Source organism: Pectinophora gossypiella, chromosome 6, assembly GCF_024362695.1.
Source record: "Pectinophora gossypiella chromosome 6, ilPecGoss1.1, whole genome shotgun sequence".
NCBI classification, from domain to species: Eukaryota; Metazoa; Arthropoda; class Insecta; order Lepidoptera; family Gelechiidae; genus Pectinophora; species Pectinophora gossypiella.
This window is the reverse complement of record NC_065409.1, coordinates 4,396,781-4,417,731: the sequence shown is the minus strand read 5'-3', so window position 1 is coordinate 4,417,731 and position 20,951 is coordinate 4,396,781. Positions and strand designations below refer to the sequence as shown.

Sequence of the window (20,951 nt, the reverse complement as noted above, 5' to 3'; positions counted from 1 at the left end):
GGTGGTTTAAGGCCCGATCTCCCTATCCATCCATAGGGAAGGCCCGTGCCCCAGCAGTGGGGACGTTAATGGGTTGGTGATGTGGTGATGTGATTTTACTTGTGTCTTAAGGTATTTCAACAATAGTTTCTTAAAGTTTAAAGTGTTAGTACAAAAAGGATCAATAACACATAAGATAGCATCACGCCTGTACCCCGAAGAAGACCTAGGCAGAGGTGTATAGTACATATATACCTACCCACTTCTCGCCAGATATGTTTAAGCCCGTTATAACACGGGGCAGCTCCATTATCATTAACCGGGCACAAGTCCTAGAAATCACGTGATATCAATTATCTATGATCCAAACATGAATTTATACTATATAATAGGGGTGTGATCGGAACGTCATCTTTGAAAACTGCTCCGCATCAGGGAGACACCCTACGGCCTGGCAAACATATCACACCTGGAACGTTTTGGTTTTCATGAGACCTATTAAAATCTTGGTCGAATACAATTGCCGGTAAAAAAAAAACAAAATGGCCGCCATACAAAGCTTCGGACTTATACAGGGCACACGAGCAGCTTGCTGCGAGCGAACCACGCGACATCTAGTAGTACATATATACCTACCCACTGTATAACTGCCAGTTATGTTTAAGTCCGATATAACACGGGGCGACTCCATTATCATTAACCGGGCACAAGTCCTAGAAACCACGTGATATCAATTATCTATGATCCAAACATGAATTCAAACTCATAAAGTTGAATTCAGTGCCACGCTTTCTCGGAACAGGGCTAGCAATGATTCGGTTTTATCCTGGTAAATCAAAATTGCATCTGTGCTGGAGTAAAGCCAACGCAAAATTTACGTAGATGACATACTAAGTAGTTAAATGAATTTATGGAACTTAAGTCAAAAAGTAGAAGAAGCGCCTGATTAAAAATCATCTAATTAATTATAGCGTCGAGTTGTAATGTCGACAGGCCCAGGTGCGTCCGGCAGAGGCAATTACAACTTTTATAACTTGAAAGATACATTTAACTTAATTAGCTACCTTAGCTCATGGCCTTTAAAATTAAGTGGAAGCAAACCTTCAGAGCTTAGCTTGTTAAAGCTGTCGGATTAGGCTTTTTACGCTGTCTATCCATCTATACGCTATGTTGTGAATCTCTTACATCATCATTATTATAAACAGCCTATATACGTCCCACAGGTCCCACTGCTGGGCACAGGGCTCCCCTCGATCAACCGGAGGGGGTATGGAGCGGAGTCTAACTTTTTTGACGTGACTTATTGTAGATTTGCCGCAAATGGCATTAACTAATTGGCCGGACAAATGCTGAAGGCACAAATAAAACAACAGGCCTGAGGGTTCCCAGCCCAGTCCAGCTTTTTTTTTTTTTGTCGTGACTTATTGTAGATTTGCCGCAGATGGCATTAACTACTTGGCCGGACAAATGGGGAGCGCTGAAGGCTCTCACCCGGTACAACGTTTAAGACAACAGGCCTGAGGGTGCCCAGCAACATACTTAGTTAAGTATAGGAAATGTTTTACCATAAATTAGCATGACGTCAGAACGTCGTGCTTACGTAATTTAATTACTAGTAAGTATCTATTACGTACTAATAATATTAAATGATAATAGATGATTCGTGCTTCGGAAGGCACGTTAAGCTGTTGGTCCCGGTTACTACTTACTGATGTAAGTATGTAGTCGTTACATGAGTCATGTCAGGGACCTTTGGCGGCTCAATAATAACCCTGACACCAGGGTTGATGAGGTTGGTATTCACCTGACAACCCACACTATAAGAAGAAGAAGAATACTCAAAGTATTAATATTCGTGTTGGCGATCGATAGTCGACTAGTATCGATATTAATAGACTTGGCCGGGCAAATGGGAAGCGCTGAGGGCCCTCACCCAGGATAAAATTTAAATCACACAAAACACCTCGTTTTACAAATATCCTACATATTGACGTTATCGTACACGCGCGTCTGTGTGTGTGACGTCAGACGCCCATACGATTGAAGACTAAAGTAAGACCCAGGGAAGTTGAGGTAAACCTAGCTCAGCCGCTGGTGGGGAGCGGAGAGTTGCCGTTCTATACGCAGTATTATTCCTTATTCTATACTAGTACTATAATAACATAATAGATTACGATTACGTCATTAGGATGCCGTTTGAAACACACTTTGCGTGAACATAAGTACCTATTCCAAGGAATGAGAACATGTTTTCTTATTAGCTATATCTAAAGAGGATAACAAAACTATCTATAGGTCAGTACCGAATAAAAAACATTGAATCTGTTCAGCTGCTTGTCTTCCCGGGCATGTCGTAAAATCCGACAGAGGGATTGCGTTCCTTCTAACTTGATGGACAACTGTTATGGGCTATGGGCGATGGGCTGATCCCTTTATACCAAAATGTTGTTAATCAACAATAGCCGCGAGTTGTCTGTGTTACTATATTAACATATTATACATCAATGTAAGTATGTATGTATAATGTTCTACTACCTTTCGACTGCCGAGGCCAGTCGCTCGACAAATCAAAGAGAATTTCGAATTTAACTATGATTTAAATTAAGAACGAATTCCAAAATGTAATCAGCCAGAACTTTAATTTCTAAATGGAGGACCAACCAATGAGATTATCACCGTTTACACTAGTAGTTTTTTTATGTGTATGTACCACATAATAGTAGAGGTACATGAACATGACGCTTCATTTGTGTCGAGGTGAAACAGTACGCTGTTTCGACGTTTCATGTTAGTTGCGTACATAAATATTGTACAATATTGTTTGTATACGTAGAACACCTGACTGGATAATGCAACCGAATAGACGGATACTTCTGTTGTATGTTGTGATAGTCTACTGTTTTACGGATATTTCTATTTACATCGGCATTTCTCTATGTTGGGCTTATAAAATTATACATGAACACAATTATATAACAAAACCAGGTATGCTCAATCCTATGAAAAGCCGCCTTTGCTAGCCGTTTAATAATGTAAGTGTTACATAAGTGTCAAATGTGTGCTACTCTGAACCGGCGTGCGTGTATGAAGCGATTGATGAATGTGGAGGAAGCAAGAGAAGTGTGTCAGGATCGAAGCAAATGGAATTCTATAGTCTCTGCTTACCCCGGTGGGAAATAGGCGTGAGTTTATGTATTTGTATTTTTGATACAAATGTACATAAGTGTTACCATTAAATTGGTGTCTCCAACATTCCAAGGACTTAAATTTTATTATTGAAAATTAAGCGAATTACTAACTTACTTAATTACTGTCGCTTGTCACATATATAAAAATCATTAAAACTGTAAGTAAATCGTTTACTAAAAGTTCAAAAGTGCCTTACAAAATAAATTAGAAACATTAGTCGCGGGTATTTTTTTTTACAAAATGGCAACCGAGTATGACGTCAGCGCGGCTAACCTTAAAATGTTAGCTGTCACTTTTGTTATACCATGCATTAACATAAAGATCAAAGCACATAATTATGCTTGTATTATTTGTTCTGCCATAGTGTTGTATCAACTTGTTGTGACATAAAGACGGGTAATCACTTGCGACACGGCAACCGTGCCGCGCGCTGCACGAGTTATATCGATGGTTTGACCAATAGCCGTACAACGTGTATCTAGCATTCGCATTCGCTGCGTCTATTGGTACAAAGCCTCGATATAATTCAGATAAGGTTGCCGTGCAAAACCTGCAGGAACTCTATACGGACCCCGCCAGCGTGAGTGGTTTCCCTCTTTCAACGGTCCATTCCGAGCCGCTTCTCTCAACTCAACACCGATGCGAAACGCTTGGTCACGGAACATAATTATAAGGTCGTTTAGCTCGTGATATAAGTTTTTTGATCGCGGAACACATTAGGTCGATTTACGTGTGATGCAAGTTTTTTTTACGTAACTTCAATGATTATATTCGTGATTTATTGTTATTTGTCTCGGTTGGCATTTAACACTTGGATGGACAACATAGGGCTCTCATATAACACAAGATTTAAGGGTGTAGGGAGCCAAGTCTAGTTCCTATCCGTTACCTAGTTGGCGTACGGTCACGAGCATCAATATGCATACACTTTGGGACCACGTCACATGATGTTTTTTGATAAATTGCACTGTAAGTCTCACTAAATCTATACTTATAATAAATCTGTAGAGAGGTCAATTCTGTACATTAAATATTTTTTCAAAATAACTATCAGGGGGTGATAAGTGATCGATACTGATGCCAAAAATGCAATCAGTAAAAATTTTGTCTGTCTGTCTGTCCGTCTGTCTGTCTGTCTGTCTGTCTGTCTGTCTGTATGTTCCTTATAGAAACAAAAACTACTGGACGGATTTTAATGAAACTTAATACAATATTTCTTCACACTCCTGGACAGGTTATAGTATACTTTTCATCACGCTACAATCAATAGGAGCAGAGTAGTGAAGGGAAATCCTTTTGTATGAAAAATCTAAACCACTCAAGTTAGACGTTTGAAATTTGGCATGCAGGTACCTTAGATACCGTAGAGGTGCACTAAGAAAGGAATTCCCGAAATTCCCACGAGAACGGGAATTAGCCGTAAAATCCTTTTGTATGAAAAATCTAAACCACTCAAGTTAGACAATTGAAATTTGTCATGCAGGTACCTTAGGTACCGTAGAGGTGCATTAAGAAAGGAATTCCCGAAATTCCCACGAGAACAGGAATTAGCGGAAAAATCCTTTTGTATGAAAAGTCTAAACCATTCAAGTTAGATGTTTGAAATTTGTCATGCAGGTACCTTAGATACCGTAAAGGTGTACTAAGAAAGGAATTCCCGAAATTGATACGGGAACGGGAATTAACGGGAAAATCCTTTTGTATGAAAAATCTAAACCGCTTAAGTTAGACGCTTGAAATTTGGCATGCAGGTACCTTAGTTAATTTAAAGCTTAGTTGCAACAGAATATTGCAAAATTCCCACGGAAACGGGAGTTAGCGGGAAAAAAACATTTGTATGAAAAAATCGAAACCGCGTAAGATAGATGTTTTCAATTCAATTAAATTATTTATTGCATTCCATGTAGTACAATGGGGTGTTACATAGGCATAGGAACTAAAACATGGACCCTGTAGGGCACAGCAACGTTGAAGGGAAGAGAGGAAGTGTGTATTAAAATTAAAACTCAATGAACAATCAATTAAAAAAAAAAACAATTCAATCAATTGAATCAATCTAGCATGCATGCATACCTTAGTAAATGTAAAGTTTATTTTTGGCTGTATTTTGAAAAATGGGAGTTATTGGGAAAAAAATTGTATGAAAAAATCTAAACTGCATCAGTTAGATGCTTGAAATTTGATATGCACACCCACACACAGAAAGATCTCTATCTTATATAACACGCCACGCGGACGAAGTCGCGGGCAAAAGCTAGTGTCAAATATGTTAGTACGACAGAGTCCTAAAGTGGGTACATTCTATAGCGCATTCAGTGTAAAACGTAAATACATTAGTCTTTTTTTTTTCATATATCATTACTTCTGAGGTTTCGTTTTATTTGTGCCACAAGAGCTAAAATAATAATGTCATCACATCACTAGCCCATTAACGTCCCCATTGCTGGGGCACGGGCCTTCCCTATGGATGGATAGAGAGATCGGGCCTTAAACCACCACGCGGGCCCAGTGCGGATTGGTGGTTATTAACAACTGCTAATGCAGCCGAGTCCAACGGCTTAACGTGCCTTCCGAAGCACGGAGGAGCTCGAGATGAAAACTATTTTTTTGTGGTCACCCGTCCTATGACCGGTCTTTGCGGAAGTTGAAATACATTATGTATTTTCTTTAAATGATTGATTAAATATACCTTCCCACATAAAAATATTTACTAAGTTTATAAATTTTATGTTACAAATAAACGTAAATAATCCTATATTTTTTTTTATATGTAAGTAGTTTCTATTAATAAGTAATAAAAAGGACATTTAAATAGGAAGTTGTCAAAAGCTTCAGAGCCAGAGCAAACCTGAAAAAAATAGTAAGGGTTTATAATATTTTTTATTGTTTGTAGGTTCTCTAGACCTTCAAGTAGAGGCAAAAAGGTGTAGAGTTCATTTTTTTTTCACGTGACTTATTGTAGATTCGCCGCAGATGGCACTAACTACTTGGCCGGACAAATGGGGAGCGCTGAAGGCTCTCACCCGGTGTAGAGTTCATTTAGCTTAGTTTATCTATGAAAAAAATCGATCACCGAATGGTGTGGCTACACTTACGCCATCTATTGTCATCAAAATTATATAGTGAGGGTCCAATACCCTTAAGATAACAGGCCTGAAGGTGCCCAGATAAGGTGAATCTCAAGATGGCGTCAGAGCGCTATAGTAAGCCCATAGCGTTGAAAGAGGGATTACGTTAACAACGAAACCCCGAAATACACCACACCAGGCACCACACCACCACCAGGCTTGATGATGTTGGTCAGCCTGGTGTCAGGGTTAATAGACAGAGTTATACACATACAGTCAGAGATACAGTAACAAAGCATGCAATATTTATTACACACTTCATTAGTACGTATTTATTTGGAATTGAAGGTTTCCGCAGTGATGGGCCAGTCATGTAACTACTGTGAACACGGTCGCTCCTCTGCCGACTATCAACCGGATACAGCGCGATACCAAAATTTAAATACAAAACAAAATGACCCATTGACATAGTAATTTACAAGTTTATAAAAAAATACTAATATACTTATATAAAACCGAGTACCTGTGAATAATGTGAATATTCTTGCTTTAATAGTTTTAATTATATCTACGTAATAATTCAATAAGGTAAGTACTTATTTGTTTTCTAATATATTTATTTACTGGCGCCATGGTAGCCCAGTTGGTAGAACGCTTGCCTCTCACTTTGAGGTCGCAGGTTCGAATCCAGCACAGGCCTAAACAAACTAAATCGAATTATCACGTGCTCAGCGGTGAAGGAAAACATCGTGAGGAAACCCACATTCCCGAGAAATGCATTTTCGGAGGCATGTGATCTAACCTGTATTGGGCTGATTTTCCTTTCGCGGGTTGGAAGGTCAGACAGGCAGTCGCTTTTGTAAAAAACCGAGCCTGTCAAATCGTCAGGTTAGGTAAGAGGACGCTGGGAAAAACGGGATAATGCTAGGGATATGATGATGCTGTACCTAATAAACTGGAAATGAAATCATTATCAATCAATCTACATACATTTATATGTATGTATGATTGTACTTTATAGTAAGGTCGCGCTTACTTTCCATTGTGTTAGCCTGAGACGGCGGGATTCCACTTACTATGATCCTGACACATAAGTTTCGTTTCTTCCACTCTCATCGAAATCGTTATTTAAGTATATTAATTTCTTTATTTATATCAGTTAACAAAGACCCATAGAAATATACACCTTAACGTAAAATACATATTTAACATTAAAAAAATACATGCTGGTCTACAAAACATAACATAAATTCACGACTATATTCCAAATTGGGCTTGTCAGAGGTACAATAAGGTGCAAAAGTCCAGTCAGTTTCTTGCAAAGTAATGAATTAACTGGTTGCACTGAAGACCTCCTGGTTATTGTTTCTGTAATAGACCAAAAACACCTACAAAAACATAAATTTTATACTTACGACAACCAATGGTTCATAATTTCACTACTGTTTACAAATAATTCGCTAGGCTCACTAACTACATTTTTACTCTTTGATTATAATATACGTATAAATACATCACAAGATGAACTGAATACCCACATTTCATCCATTTCGCATAGTATAGAAATAATCCGAAAAGGTGATATGAAATAATAAATTGATGAAGTTGTTAGGATGTTTGTTTCTTTGGATGTATACATCGATTACTTCGCTCGATAGAATGTCAAACAATGACTAGTTAAGGAATTTCTAGAACGTAATATCATCAAACAACGTAAATGAAACACAATGTTACTTCTTGGCAAGTAACAAGTAATCACGCGTAAAAATCTATATATTGTAATGAATCTACTGTAAGTACTTAGTAGGTGATTTTTTTGATCCATTTACAAAATAAAGTAAGTTGTTGGAATTATGTACTATTGTGGAAGAAGTTCTTATTAATATAGTACTAAAGTTCATATTTGAAGTTGCGTAATCTATATTATTGTCATTCGGCAGCACACGTTTATTGTAACCTACGGTTTTTTATTCGTGATTATGATTGTTACGCTAATTTTCTTCAAAAAATACGGTTATTTTAACATTGAGTTGTCTCTTATTTTTTTCATTTTATTTAAGTAGTTTAATTTTGTTCCGACGACTTCACTTCTCTTTTTAGCTTCAATTGGTATTTATTAATGAAAATAAAAAATAATGATGCCCTACATTATTGTTATTTCAAATTATTATTATTATCACTAGTTAATTACGACATTAATTACAACATTGCAACTAGTGATATTGCATAGTGCTCTGTTTTCGTTCCATCACAGGATGCGTCACTATTTCCTGTATAGTGTTCCAGAGATAAGTGTCACACTAACCAAAACATGGCAAGCTACAATGAAATAGATTAGATAGGCAGCACAGAAACGGAAAAATCTTTTTTTTTGTTAGTATTACCTACCTTCCTATTCCCGAGTTCGCGAACAGGAGTCCTCGTTAATTTTGAACGACTCCAGCTCGTTCAAGAGCACTTTTATAGATTTACTAAAGTTGGGACTGCTTCTTTTTCTATCGTGTGGGTTGTGAGGTGAAATACCAACCTCATTAACCCTGGTGTCAGGGTTACTATTTGGTTAAGTTGAGACTGCTTTTGACTACAGAATATTTGATTTAGATTACCTAAACACACGTATTAAATATACCATGTGTATATAAGGTTTTAATGAAAGCAAATTAGCGAATATGGTGTGAGGATCAGTGTGAGTGAAATTCTGTGATCTCTATCTATCTATCCTAATAAATAGGAAATAGGCATGATATTATATAGGCATGTATGTAGGTATAAAATCTTTTCCAGAGTATAACGTAAAATTCATTTTTAACGTCGTTATACACTGTTATACACAGTAATAATCCAAAGAGGATACATCGATTACTTTTTAAATTATTATAGTTATAATTATGAATAATTATTTGCATGCCTATTGTGGTTTAATTTTATTATTTTAAGAACTAATGATACCAATGTTTTCCGCAAATAAATGATGATTGATTGATCGATTGATTGCAACCACTTGGTTCGTCAACCACTCGTTCATATTGGCGGCACTTCTTCGAATTTATGGCGAATAAGTAATTCACCTGTAGATACTATGGGTCTTGAACACTAATGCCGGATTACTTTGTCTGTGAGTCAGTGATAGCCCAGTGAACGAGTGAATTACATTTTAGTGTCACGGGTTTGAAACCCGGCTCGGTTTCAACACCACTGAATTCGACTTTATGAGTTTGTATTCATAGTCTGATTCATAGATAATTGGTGTCCCGTGGTTTCCAGGATTTGTGCCCGATTAATGGATATAGGCTCTCCCCGTATTACATGGGACTTTAAGAGAAGTGGGTGTATTTATATTCCTCTGACTACTCATTTGGGGATATGGGGGATGCTATGTCATGTATGTAATAACTTGTCTTTATTTTTCAGATGACAACGATAAAAAATAAGACCTTAACAGTATTACTTGCTTTTGTATTGATCGCCACGATGTTCTATTACAATATTTTCGATCTTCTACAAAATTGTGCCGAGAATTCATTTGGAAATAATATACGTTATGCGTCCAAATATGACCTGTGGTTACCGCAGTATAATGGTAAGTCGTCCACCGACTGCAAAACTTAGTATCACAGTTTTAAATAAATTTTAAAGTACCCACAATTGAAAATATATAAATATCGATTCTAATAATGCCTCTCAAGCGTACTCCTCCTAAGCAAAACATATCCCTGAAAGAGTACAGTACGCCTATTAATTTAGATCCAACTGTAGGAAGCAGTGAACCCACCTTCACGCCATGTACCTATGACTCGGAACCCGATATTACTCGTGAAGAGGTTGCATGCACCGTCACACAAAGATACAAACGCCGTGCTCTTCATACTCCACCCCAAATGGAGACTGTTGCGAACATGGAAAGATTTATGGAAGAAATGCGATCACTCTTCTCATCGCTGTCAGCTCGTCAAGAGCAGCGATTTGAAGATATGAAAACCGCACTTGAAAAACAGAATTCTGATATCAAGGAAAGTATAAACTATCTATCCGAGAAGTATGACGTTGTGATGGCTGAAATGCAACAATTGAAAAAGGAAAAAAAGGAAGACAAGAAGTGTATTAAATACCTAGAAGAGAGAATCGAACAATTGGAACGGCAATCACGTTGTGCTAGTCTGGAAATAAGAAACATTCCTGTAAAACCTAATGAAACAAAGCAAGATTTAAGCAGAGTAGTCGTTGCCTTGAGCCATGTTCTTGGTACCCCTATCCAGACTAACGAAATTAAAGACGTGTTCCGTATTAGTTCCAAAAATACCCACAAACCGATAATCACTGAATTTGTCACAGTCACAGCAAAGGAAACATTAATAAACGCTCAGAAAACACGAAACAAAGCACAACCACGGGAACTGCTTAACACTACTGATTTAAATATTGATGGACCAAAAATTCCTATCTATCTGTCCGAAAGCCTTACATTAAAGACAAAGAGAATTTTTTACCTGGCCCGAATCTTTGCCACTGACAACAATTATAGATTCTGTTGGTCGGCACATGGAAGAGTTTATCTGCGGCAGAAAGAAGGTTCTCCAAAAATCAGCATTCTCCATGAAGAGGATCTGATAAAACTGAAGTCTGGGGAATGACTAGATCTAGTTCATTTATATTTAAGTAATTCTCAAATATGTACTGTTTTCCTGATTATTTTTTGCAAATCGTTACTTTACTACTTTTCAGATAATTTAGATAAGCTATTGTTAAACTACTTATATGAACCACTTCTCTTACATGTGTGTAACACACACGATTTTATCACTTACTACACACCACACCTACACACTCCTTACTACTACACATCACACGCTTCTTACCACGCATCATATTCTTACAAAATATCTTTTATATATAGTCACCCAGAGGTCTCACACATACCAACACAAAAAAACCATTGTAAAATGGATGCCGCAGTGATATCGATACGTTTAAATATACTTTTCCAAAATTCGATCACGTAAATATTCAAGCTGACCTTGCTGAGCTAGCTGAAAACAATTCTTATCTGTGTGCTCCAGACCAGTGTGTCCATTTGAGTAGTAACAAATCTAAACACATACGTCTGTTTCATATGAATATTCGTAGTGTAAACAAAAACTTTGATGAGCTTCTGGTTTTGCTACAAAGAGTCTCCTTAGAGTTAGATGTAATTATCTTGAGTGAGTGCTGGCTCAGTAAGGTAACCAATTTGCCTATTATAGACGGCTATCTATCATATGCCTCTAAAGAATGGATAAATCAGAATGACGGTGTCATCATTTTTGTCAAGAGTGACGTGGAACACAGCATTGAATATCCACCTTTCAAGGAAGGAAATACAATGTTGTGTAAATTTGGTAATAGTCTTGCAGTAGTAGCTATATATAGATCGCCATCATATACCTGTTTGGATGCTTTTATAGACAGTTTGAATAATCTTCTAACGAACATGACCTATATAAAGTCAGTAGCTATCTTAGGTGACATTAACATAGATATAAGTCGTAATAATGGTTCAAACGAGAAGGACGTCTACCTAAACATGCTTGCTTCAAACGGCTTCCTCTCGACACATTACTTTCCTACACACGGTCTTACCTGCTATGACCATATTATAATTAAGTCTGACAATAAGTCTCAGTCATTAGTTCTGACATCGACAACAACCGACCACTACTCGACCATTCTGTCCATAGAACTACACTTAAATAGATCGCAAGAATATAAATACCGTTCTCAGTATAACTATGCCGAAATTGCTAGAGAAGTAGAAAGTACAGACTTTTCTGATCTTTATGCATCTCAAAATCCTAACCATGTAGCAGACACACTAATTTCTACAATTTCTACACTAGTTTCCAAACATACAACGACAAAAAAAATTCCAAATCGACAACGAATAATTAAGCCCTGGATAACATCAGGACTCCTTAGGTGTATGCGCCATAGGGACAAATTGCATAAAAGATTTAAACTTGATCCCGATAATCTGATAAAAAAAACAGAATATACTCGGTATAGAAATTACTGCTCAAAATTAGGTAAACAACTTAAAAAGACATATGAGGAAAGTGAATTCAACAGGACTAAGTCAAATCCTAAAGAAACCTGGAAAGTGATAAAAAAAATAACACACATCAATAAAAGTAAGCTCCCACCTACAGAACTTCTAAAACTCTGTGACAGCCCTCGGGACTCTGCTAATCTTGTTAATATTTTCTTTGGAAATGTTGGTGAATCTTTGGCCAACAATATCCAACTTGTTGCTACTCCTGTGGTTCCCCTCGACGGATTTACATCACAGACATCTTTCCAAAACTCATTTGCCATTATACCAACTGACTGTGCTGAAATCGAAAGAACTATTATGCACCTACGTAATGATTGTGCGGTCGGCTGGGATGGTATTTCCTGTCGTACTTTAAAATCTTCTAGCCAAGTTCTTGTCCCTTTGCTCGCTCATTTATTTAACTTGTGTTTTGTACAAGGGATTTTCCCCAATGCTTTTAAAAGGGCTATTGTCCACCCCATCTACAAAACTGGAAACAGAGGCAGCGTCAACAATTATAGACCGATTTCAGTGCTTACTACTCTATCAAAGGTTCTTGAGAAATTACTGAACTACAGATTAATAAATTATCTTGAAAAGCATCACATAATTGCCAATAATCAATTTGGCTTCTGTAAAGGAAAATCCACTGAAGATGCTGTTTTACATCTTACAGAAACCATAGCCAAGCATATTGACTCAAGAAAAAAATGTATCACTATCTTCCTAGATCTGAAAAAGGCCTTTGACGCTGTCTCTGTTCCCATTCTTCTAAAAAAATTGGAAGAGATTGGTATCCGTGGCTCCACTTTGAATTTATTTCATGACTATTTATCGAATCGAAGTCAGTGTGTCAAAATCGAGAGTCAGCTGAGTGATTCAGTTTCTCTGAAATATGGTGTCCCACAGGGCAGTGTCCTGGGCCCAACATTGTTTTTAGTTTATATAAATAGACTATGCTTGCTCTCTATCCCGCACTGTTCTATAGTCACCTACGCAGACGACACAGCACTTATTGTGGAAGGGTCTTCTTGGACAGAGGTTCAAAATCGCGCAGAAGTGGCTTTAAATAGGGTAATGCATTGGTTGTCTTTGAATCTACTTACACTTAATGTTGATAAAACTACTTACGTTACTTTTTCTGGTGCTAGCACTGACATACCTACTCAGCAAAGTCTTCAAATTAAGGCTCATCAGTGTGACCTCCGGCAAGGCTGCATGTGCTCATGTCCAATTTTAATCCATACTGAGAGTGTTAAGTATCTTGGTGTTCTCATTGACCAAACGCTTTCTTGGAAGTCACACATACAGGCGCTAAGTGCCCGAACTAGGAAATTAATTTTTATATTTAAGAAGTTGAGAAATGCTGCGTCAGAAACTGTATTAAAAATGGTATACTATTCACTGACACAGTCAATTCTCAGCTACTGCATTGCTGCCTGGGGTGGTACACACAAAACCACTCTTCTAACTCTGGAAAGGTCACAAAGGGCTATCATAAAGGTAATGAGTGGGAAAAACTTCAGATACCCAACAACTCTGCTATATTCTGAGTGTCAAGTTTTGACGGTGAGGCAGTTATTCATTTTACAAGTAATCTTACGAACCCATACATCGTCCACATTTGATCCCCGTAAGTTTTCATCTTTGCGTAGGAAAGACAGAATTATTCAGACAATCCCGGTCAGGACTGCTCTAGCCGCAAGACAATGTTACGCAATTGGCCCCTATCTTTATAACCGGATTAGCAAATACATTACAATTTACCCAGTTTCTATGTATGAATGCAAAGAAATTGTGAAGACATGGCTCATGTCACTGAACTATGATTGTACTGAAGCATTACTTATACCAGTGCAATAGTAAAGTCTATTAATAATGTAGAAGCTAAATATATTATTATAAATTAATAATTAAACTATTATACGCCCACGCAAATACACACACACGCACGCACACACACACACACACACACACACACACACACACACACACACGCACGCACGCACACACGCGCATACGCTCACAAACAATAAAAAAAAAAAATTTGTCTTATGTATCATCAAATCTCATCTCTGCTAATTTGTGTTATATAAACATAAAATAAGTAGCTATAGACACTAATTATCCGAGGGGGGAGCCTGGGGTTCTGTACTACAAGCTAACGCTTCTCACAGACCCCAGTCTCTCTCACCAACCACTTTATCATAATCTTGTTTTATTGTAAAAAAAAAAAAAAAAAAAAAAAAAAAAAAAAAAAAAAAAAAAAAAAAAAAAAAAAAAAAATCTGTATATATATATATATGTGTAACTAAAAGCGTTTAATTTTGTATATAAGTTACAAAGAAAGCTGATAAACTCATCTTTAAACCTTATTTTTAAATTTAAATCTATAGTACTGGCTTCCTAAGTTTATTTTAAGTTATATCTGTCTTTTTCTTATCCGCCGAAAAGGAAAGGGACTAACGTATTCGACATTTAATGAGAGTGACACATATACTGCTACTATTTGTCAAAAAAGTTAATGTAACATGATGGTACTAAAGCGTATATCGTCGCTTTATAGAGAAAAAAACGTACGCGCCATTTTGCAAAATCCCATTCTGTTTTGATTTTCTGCAACAAAACCTCGATTTCTTACTATTAATTTCAATCCGGGTAGAAAATGAGACCACAAACTCTTACCTTCTTTCTCTATGTTTTATTTTTTTCTTCTTTGTCTTGAGGAAGGCTAGCGCAACCATGGCGGACAACTCGTAAGGTACAAAAAAGTGCTAAAGCGGCACATGAAAAAGTGCGGCATTAAGCTATGTCAGTGGGAAAACCTAACCGCTAAACGTTCAGAATGGAGAGTTTTGGTTCACACTAAAGTTCATGACTTTGAACATCGACGGCGCTTAGAGCTTGACGCCAAGCGCGATGAATTGACAGCCCGACCGTCTGAGGCGAACAATTATACATATTTAAATGGTGTGCTCACATGCCCGCTATGTGCGAGGATCTTTTCCAATAAGATTGGCTATATATTATAAGCCACATGCGAGCACATGAACGTCGGAGTTGAAGCAGTCGAAATTGGCTGGATCACATTATCATCTATGTTTTAACTTTTTTGTCCATTGCGAGGCTTTGTTCATAAAAATCACATCGGAATGTATTTTTTCTAAAAGACGCTCATGTGGTTTTCACTATAAGGCTGCGATATAATGTGCACGTGACCGTGCCCCAAAATGGCTTGGCCAATACTCAACTGATTTAGCAGGTGTTAGAGGCCAATCATGAGCGCAATGTTACGAAATGTCAAGGCCGATCACGATCCGCCGATTAAGTATGAACTGTATTTCCTTACCTTTAGATAATATAATATTACCAGTCATATATCTGTGATAGGTATGAGTGTTACCGCTTGTCCCGTAGGCGACATACACAGTAGTATTATAATTAACTTAATTACCCTATAGGGTGTGTCTTCCAAGTCGGGTACGGGTGTGGTTAGCGAGAATTAATAATTTTGTTTGATAATTATACTTTTTATTTACACCTATATTAGAGAGCCGTGGTAGTCCAGTTGGTAGAACGCTTGCCTCTCACTTTGAGGTCGCACGTTCGAATCCAGCACAAGCCTAAACCAATGACTGTCGAATTTGTTTTCGAATGCACGTTTGGATTATAAATGATTATCACGTGCTCAGCGGTGAAGGAAAACATCGTAAGGAAACCCACACTCCCGAGATATATGCATTTTCGGAGGTATGTAACCTAACCTGTATTGGGCTGGTTTTGTCTTCGCGGGTTGGAAGGTCAGATAGGCAGTCGTAAAAAACCGGACCTGTCAAATCTTCAGGTTAGGTAAGCGGACCATGTGAATAACGGGATAATGCTAAGGAGATGATGGCTTACACCTATATTATGTTCAACACTTTTTTTTCACATTTCAGGCACTGAAGACTTCCTGATCAACACACGAGGCTGTTATATACCCAATTATTCTAAAACAATGACCTTCATCGAAGCGAAAAAAATGAAATTTACATGTTACGAACGAATAGTTTTTGTGGACAAAGTTTCTGAAGATAAAATCAGATTTCGCATTGATCAAACTAAAACCAAACAGAATGTAACAACATTTAAATGTTGTTACAAGTTTGCCTCCCGGTCTATCGAACGAGATAAAGAAGATATTGCAATAACGTAAGTTACAATTGTTCTAAGTATAACGCCTAATAATCCTTTCGATTTTCACTAGGATATATTTATTTTTTTGATTTGCCGTAGATGGCATTAACGACTTGGCCGGGCAAATGGTTATAAATAACATTAGTAAGGATAAACAGTAGCACAAAACCATTGTATAAGTACTTTATATGATGTCCATATTGTCCGTCAATAGGTAAAAAATAAAAAGTATCAAGACGTTTTCATACAATTACCTACCCGAGTGTTGCTTACTATAGAAATTTTATTTCCCCATTTGCCATCAGATTCTGGTACACCTATACCTACTTAGTTACTTAGTAGGATGTATGGTCACGAGTAGTAATATGTATACACTTTTTTTTACCTTTGATTGGTTTGCTCTTGGCCCCAGACTTGCCCGAAGGCATTGACGAGGTCTAATATGGAGCGAACTCGCCCAGAAGGTGCCTGTTCATTCTGGCCTTGAAAGCAGCCGGGTTATATGCATACAGAAGACGGCAGAAAGTTTAACTCCTTAACCTCCTTACTTTGATGTCAAATATGATAGTGCGACAGGGTTCTAATGTGCGTACATGATATTACTCATGACTATACCTCTGACTAACCTAGAAGACGGCAGAGGGTTAATAGATATAGATGGATAGAGCGCTCGTTTGATGACCGGTAGTATAATTATTATATTTACGAATAGATAAAATATAAGTAACTGTCGACGAAGAATCAATAAGCCATACTTTGACATTTAGTACTTACTTACTTGAAAAGGTATTTTTCTTTATAACTGAGATTATTTTTAAACAATGGACCCAATCCTCACGAATAATTAAAGAGATTTCTGAAGGAAGTGCCTAAGGTAGGAAATCCTAAAAAAACAGAATTTTTATTTAAACGTTTTGACCGTCAGCCTAGGCCATTGTGTAAATCTACCACTTACCAATATTATTTATTTATTTACTTTTCGGAAAATTAACAGCTACTTTAAACATTATAGTACATATAAAATATATATTATTATTTTGCTTTCATCATATTCGTTGCAGCTACACAAGCTGTGTCCCGTTCGAAAATGACACTGTAACAGTATTAGAAGAGGAAGTAGTAATAGTGTCTTGTATCCAAAAGGCCAATAAAAAAACAGTTTTCACTTACGAAGATGCATACTTAATACTTAAGAAGCAATACACGGAACATTTAAAACTGCAGGTGAAGGAAGATGCTGTTATAATGAAAGACAACTGGAACGTCCTAATTGTGGGCATGGACACGATGTCTCGTGCGCGAGCGCACCACAGCATTCCGAAAACCCTTCGCTACATGCGAGAACACGATTGGTTAGACTACCAAGGCTACCAAAAGGTATTCACTCCTTTGATATTGAACGATTAGTTACTTTCAATTAATTTCAACAACGGCCTCCGTGATTCAGTGGTTGAGCGTTGGGCTCACGGTCCGGAGGTCTTGGGTTCGAATCCCAGTGGGGACATATCACAAAAGTCACTTTGTGATCCCTAGTTTAGTTAGGACATTACAGGGTGATCACATGATTGTACGAAAGTAAAACGATCCGTGCTTCGCAAAGCACTTTAAGCCATTGGTCCCGGTTACTACTTACTGATATATGTACGTAGTCGTTATATGAGTCGTCAGGGGCCTTTGGCGGCTCAACAGTAACCCTGACACCAGGGTTGATGAGGTTGGTAATCCACCTCACAACCCACACGATAGAAGAAGTTACTTTCAATAAGACTGAGTTATATATAATAACAAACTTTCTTTCTTGTTTCTAGGTCGGTGCAAATACTTATCCGAACATAATGGCAATTTTGACTGGAAAAAACTATACCGAAGTATCTAAAGCCTGCGGCATGACTATGGATAACTGCCAGCAGTTGCTAATTTGGAACAAATTTAGAGACGCCGGTTATGTAACCGCATACGGAGAAGATAACTTGAAATTGCCTGATACATTCTCTACGCGCCACGGGTTCAAGACGCCGCCTACAGACCACTACACCAGACCGTTCTTCCTCACAGGAGAACATCGTATCGGCAATCTAGTCTGCACGAAGAGTAGACCATCAGCCGAACATATGCTCGACTACGCTCTTCAATTTGCCCAAGAATACAAAAATGATAGTTTCTTCGGCTTTTTCTGGATTAATTCCTACAGTCATAACTTAGATAACTTACCTACACTATTAGAAAATAACTTAATCAACTTTTTTGAAAATTTACGCGACGTTGGTACTTTAGATAACACTTTTGTTATTTTCCTAAGTGATCATGGAATACGATTTGGCAAAGTGAGATTCCAAACAGAGGCGTATTATGAGGAACGTCTTCCAATGCTGTTCATGTGGGTGCCCCACGCGTTTAGAGAAACATATCCAGAAGAATATCATATTCTGAAGCTAAATCAATATCGGCTTACTACACCTTACGATTTGCACGCGACCCTTTGGGACTTTATGAAAATGACAACCAATTGGATTGATATCGTTCCTCCAGAAGCGTGTCCAGAATGCAAGAGTTTTACAAAGGAGGTATCGCCAAACAGGACGTGTGCGGATGTTCAAGTAAGCCAAAAATGGTGCACTTGTCACAATCTGACTGATGCTACACACGATCCCGCGGCAAATCGAAGCCTTGAGCTAGCTGTAGCGTTCGTACAAAATAGAAGTAAATCGATCAAAACAGCAGAATGCACGATGTGCAGCCCACTAATATTAAAGACTGTCTTAAGACAACATTCATACAGAGATGGAAACAACACCTACTACGTGGTCGCGTTTATGTTTAGTTCTGGTCCTGGTTTTGAAGCTACAGTAGAACATGATGGAAACAATTTCAATATATTACCATTTACAGATCCTATAACATCTTATAATATGAAAGGTTACTGTGTTATAAACAAACTGGACAGGCCGTATTGCTCGTGTCTTAAAGTAAGTAAATGTAAAAAGAAGAACAAATAAATTTATTAACTAAGTATGTAGTTTTATTACAGCTATCGTTGACTTAGCGTAACCTCGTGCACATCGCTATACTAATCGATACGTAAGGAAGATAGTGCATTGATTAGTATCCAAGTTTTCCAGGAATCATATCTCGTACTATCTATATTGCTTTTCAGCTTAAATAAAGCAAATCAGAGATAAGCGCCTAAGTAATAATTTGATTTCATTTAATGAAATCAGTCATGTTCACATAAGCTTAACTCAAAAGTACTATGATTTGGGTGAGATCGTCTTAGTAAACATTATTTGCGTTGCCAAGAACATTGCTATTGGAAGGGGATAGTATCTTAATGTTGTTTCTCCTTTCTCTCAGAAATAATTACATGTACTTAATTAACAAAGTAAATTGTAAGTAAATCAGTATAAGTAGGTACCTACATCCCATGCTGTTTAAATAAAAAACCTCTCATTTTCGATCGTTCTTCCATCTTGCTTGCATCAAAACTAATCAAAAGTCATTTAAAATATCGTTCCGACATCGACCCTTCCGTTGTCGTAGCATAAAATTTTATAACTTTCGAAGGAAAACGGACAAGTAAGTAATAAGGTAGACAGTCAGGAACATGTTTGGGACAAGAAGTGTAATTTTTCGTTTGTGATTTTCTTGGATTTTCCGACAGGAAATTCCACTTGTTATCAACTCATTATGGTACAAATTATCCCCCAAAGTTTTCGTTACAATGTCACTGTGTATAGAGTCAGTTGTTCTTCGATTTATGTAACAGATCACTCTTTATTATAAACAATATAGGTAATAACGATTAAGTAATACGGCTATATCTATAATGTGGTATTTCAGAATTTGTCAGAAAAATCCACGAATAATGAAGGGACCTTTCCAGGCTACGTTTACCAAAAACAATATAGATGGCGTTGTACAGCTTTAACGTAATAATTACTTTTTTTTTTACTTGGGTACATAATTATTCCAAAATACAATGTAATGGCAAAACATAAATCAAAATAATTGTTGCTTGATATTTGGATCACGTTATCTATAGAATTATGTTGCTACCTATATTGCTTCTCTTTATTTTGATCAGAATCGTAATGAGTTGAAGATGCATTTGTGCTGGATTGTAATAAAAAGGGTCATAATTTATACCAAAAAAAAAAGAAGATGCATAATGTCTGTTATCAATGGCTCACGATCTGGAGGTCCAGGTTCGATTCCCGATGGGGACACTGTCGAAATCACTTTGTGAGACTGTCCTTTGTTTGGTAAGGACTTTTCAGGCTTGAATTACCTGATTGTCCGAAAAAGTAAGATGATTCCGTGCTTCGGAGGGCACGTTAAGCCGTTGGTCTCGGCTATTAGCCGTAAAAACACCTCCACCAACCCACATTGGAGCAGCGTGGTGGAGTATGCTCCATACCCCCTCCGGTTGATTGAAGGGAGGCCTGTGCCCAGTAGTGGGACGTACATCGGCTGTT

The 20,951-nt window shown here is 37.5% G+C and overlaps 1 protein-coding gene across 2 annotated transcripts; it reads left to right on the top strand.

Annotated features, from left to right (window-relative positions):
* The first annotated feature begins 6,592 nt into the window (after positions 1-6,592).
* LOC126367468 (uncharacterized) lies at positions 6,593-19,489 on the top strand. Of its 2 annotated transcripts, XM_050010984.1 has the most exons (5): positions 6,593-6,824; positions 9,648-9,816; positions 16,242-16,494; positions 17,541-17,856; positions 18,288-19,489. In XM_050010984.1, the coding sequence occupies exons 2-5, from the start codon at positions 9,648-9,650 to the stop codon at positions 19,473-19,475; spliced, it is 1,926 nt and encodes a 641-aa protein (XP_049866941.1). In that variant the 5' UTR covers positions 6,593-6,824; the 3' UTR covers positions 19,476-19,489. The 2 variants fall into 2 exon arrangements, with proteins under 2 accessions (XP_049866941.1, XP_049866942.1); XM_050010985.1 differs by lacking the exon at positions 9,648-9,816.
* The last annotated feature ends 1,462 nt before the right edge of the window (positions 19,490-20,951 follow it).

What these genes read in the sequence shown, in the direction of transcription:
- LOC126367468 (XM_050010984.1), top strand. Translation starts at nt 9,648, where the DNA reads ATGACAACGATAAAAAATAAGACCTTAACAGTATTACTTGCTTTTGTA. An exon ending in AAAGAAGATATTGCAATAAC is followed by an intron (nt 16,495 to 17,540) that starts GTAAGTTACAAT and finishes TATTCGTTGCAG; the next exon opens with CTACACAAGCTGTGTCCCGT. An exon ending in ACTACCAAGGCTACCAAAAG is followed by an intron (nt 17,857 to 18,287) that starts GTATTCACTCCT and finishes TCTTGTTTCTAG; the next exon opens with GTCGGTGCAAATACTTATCC.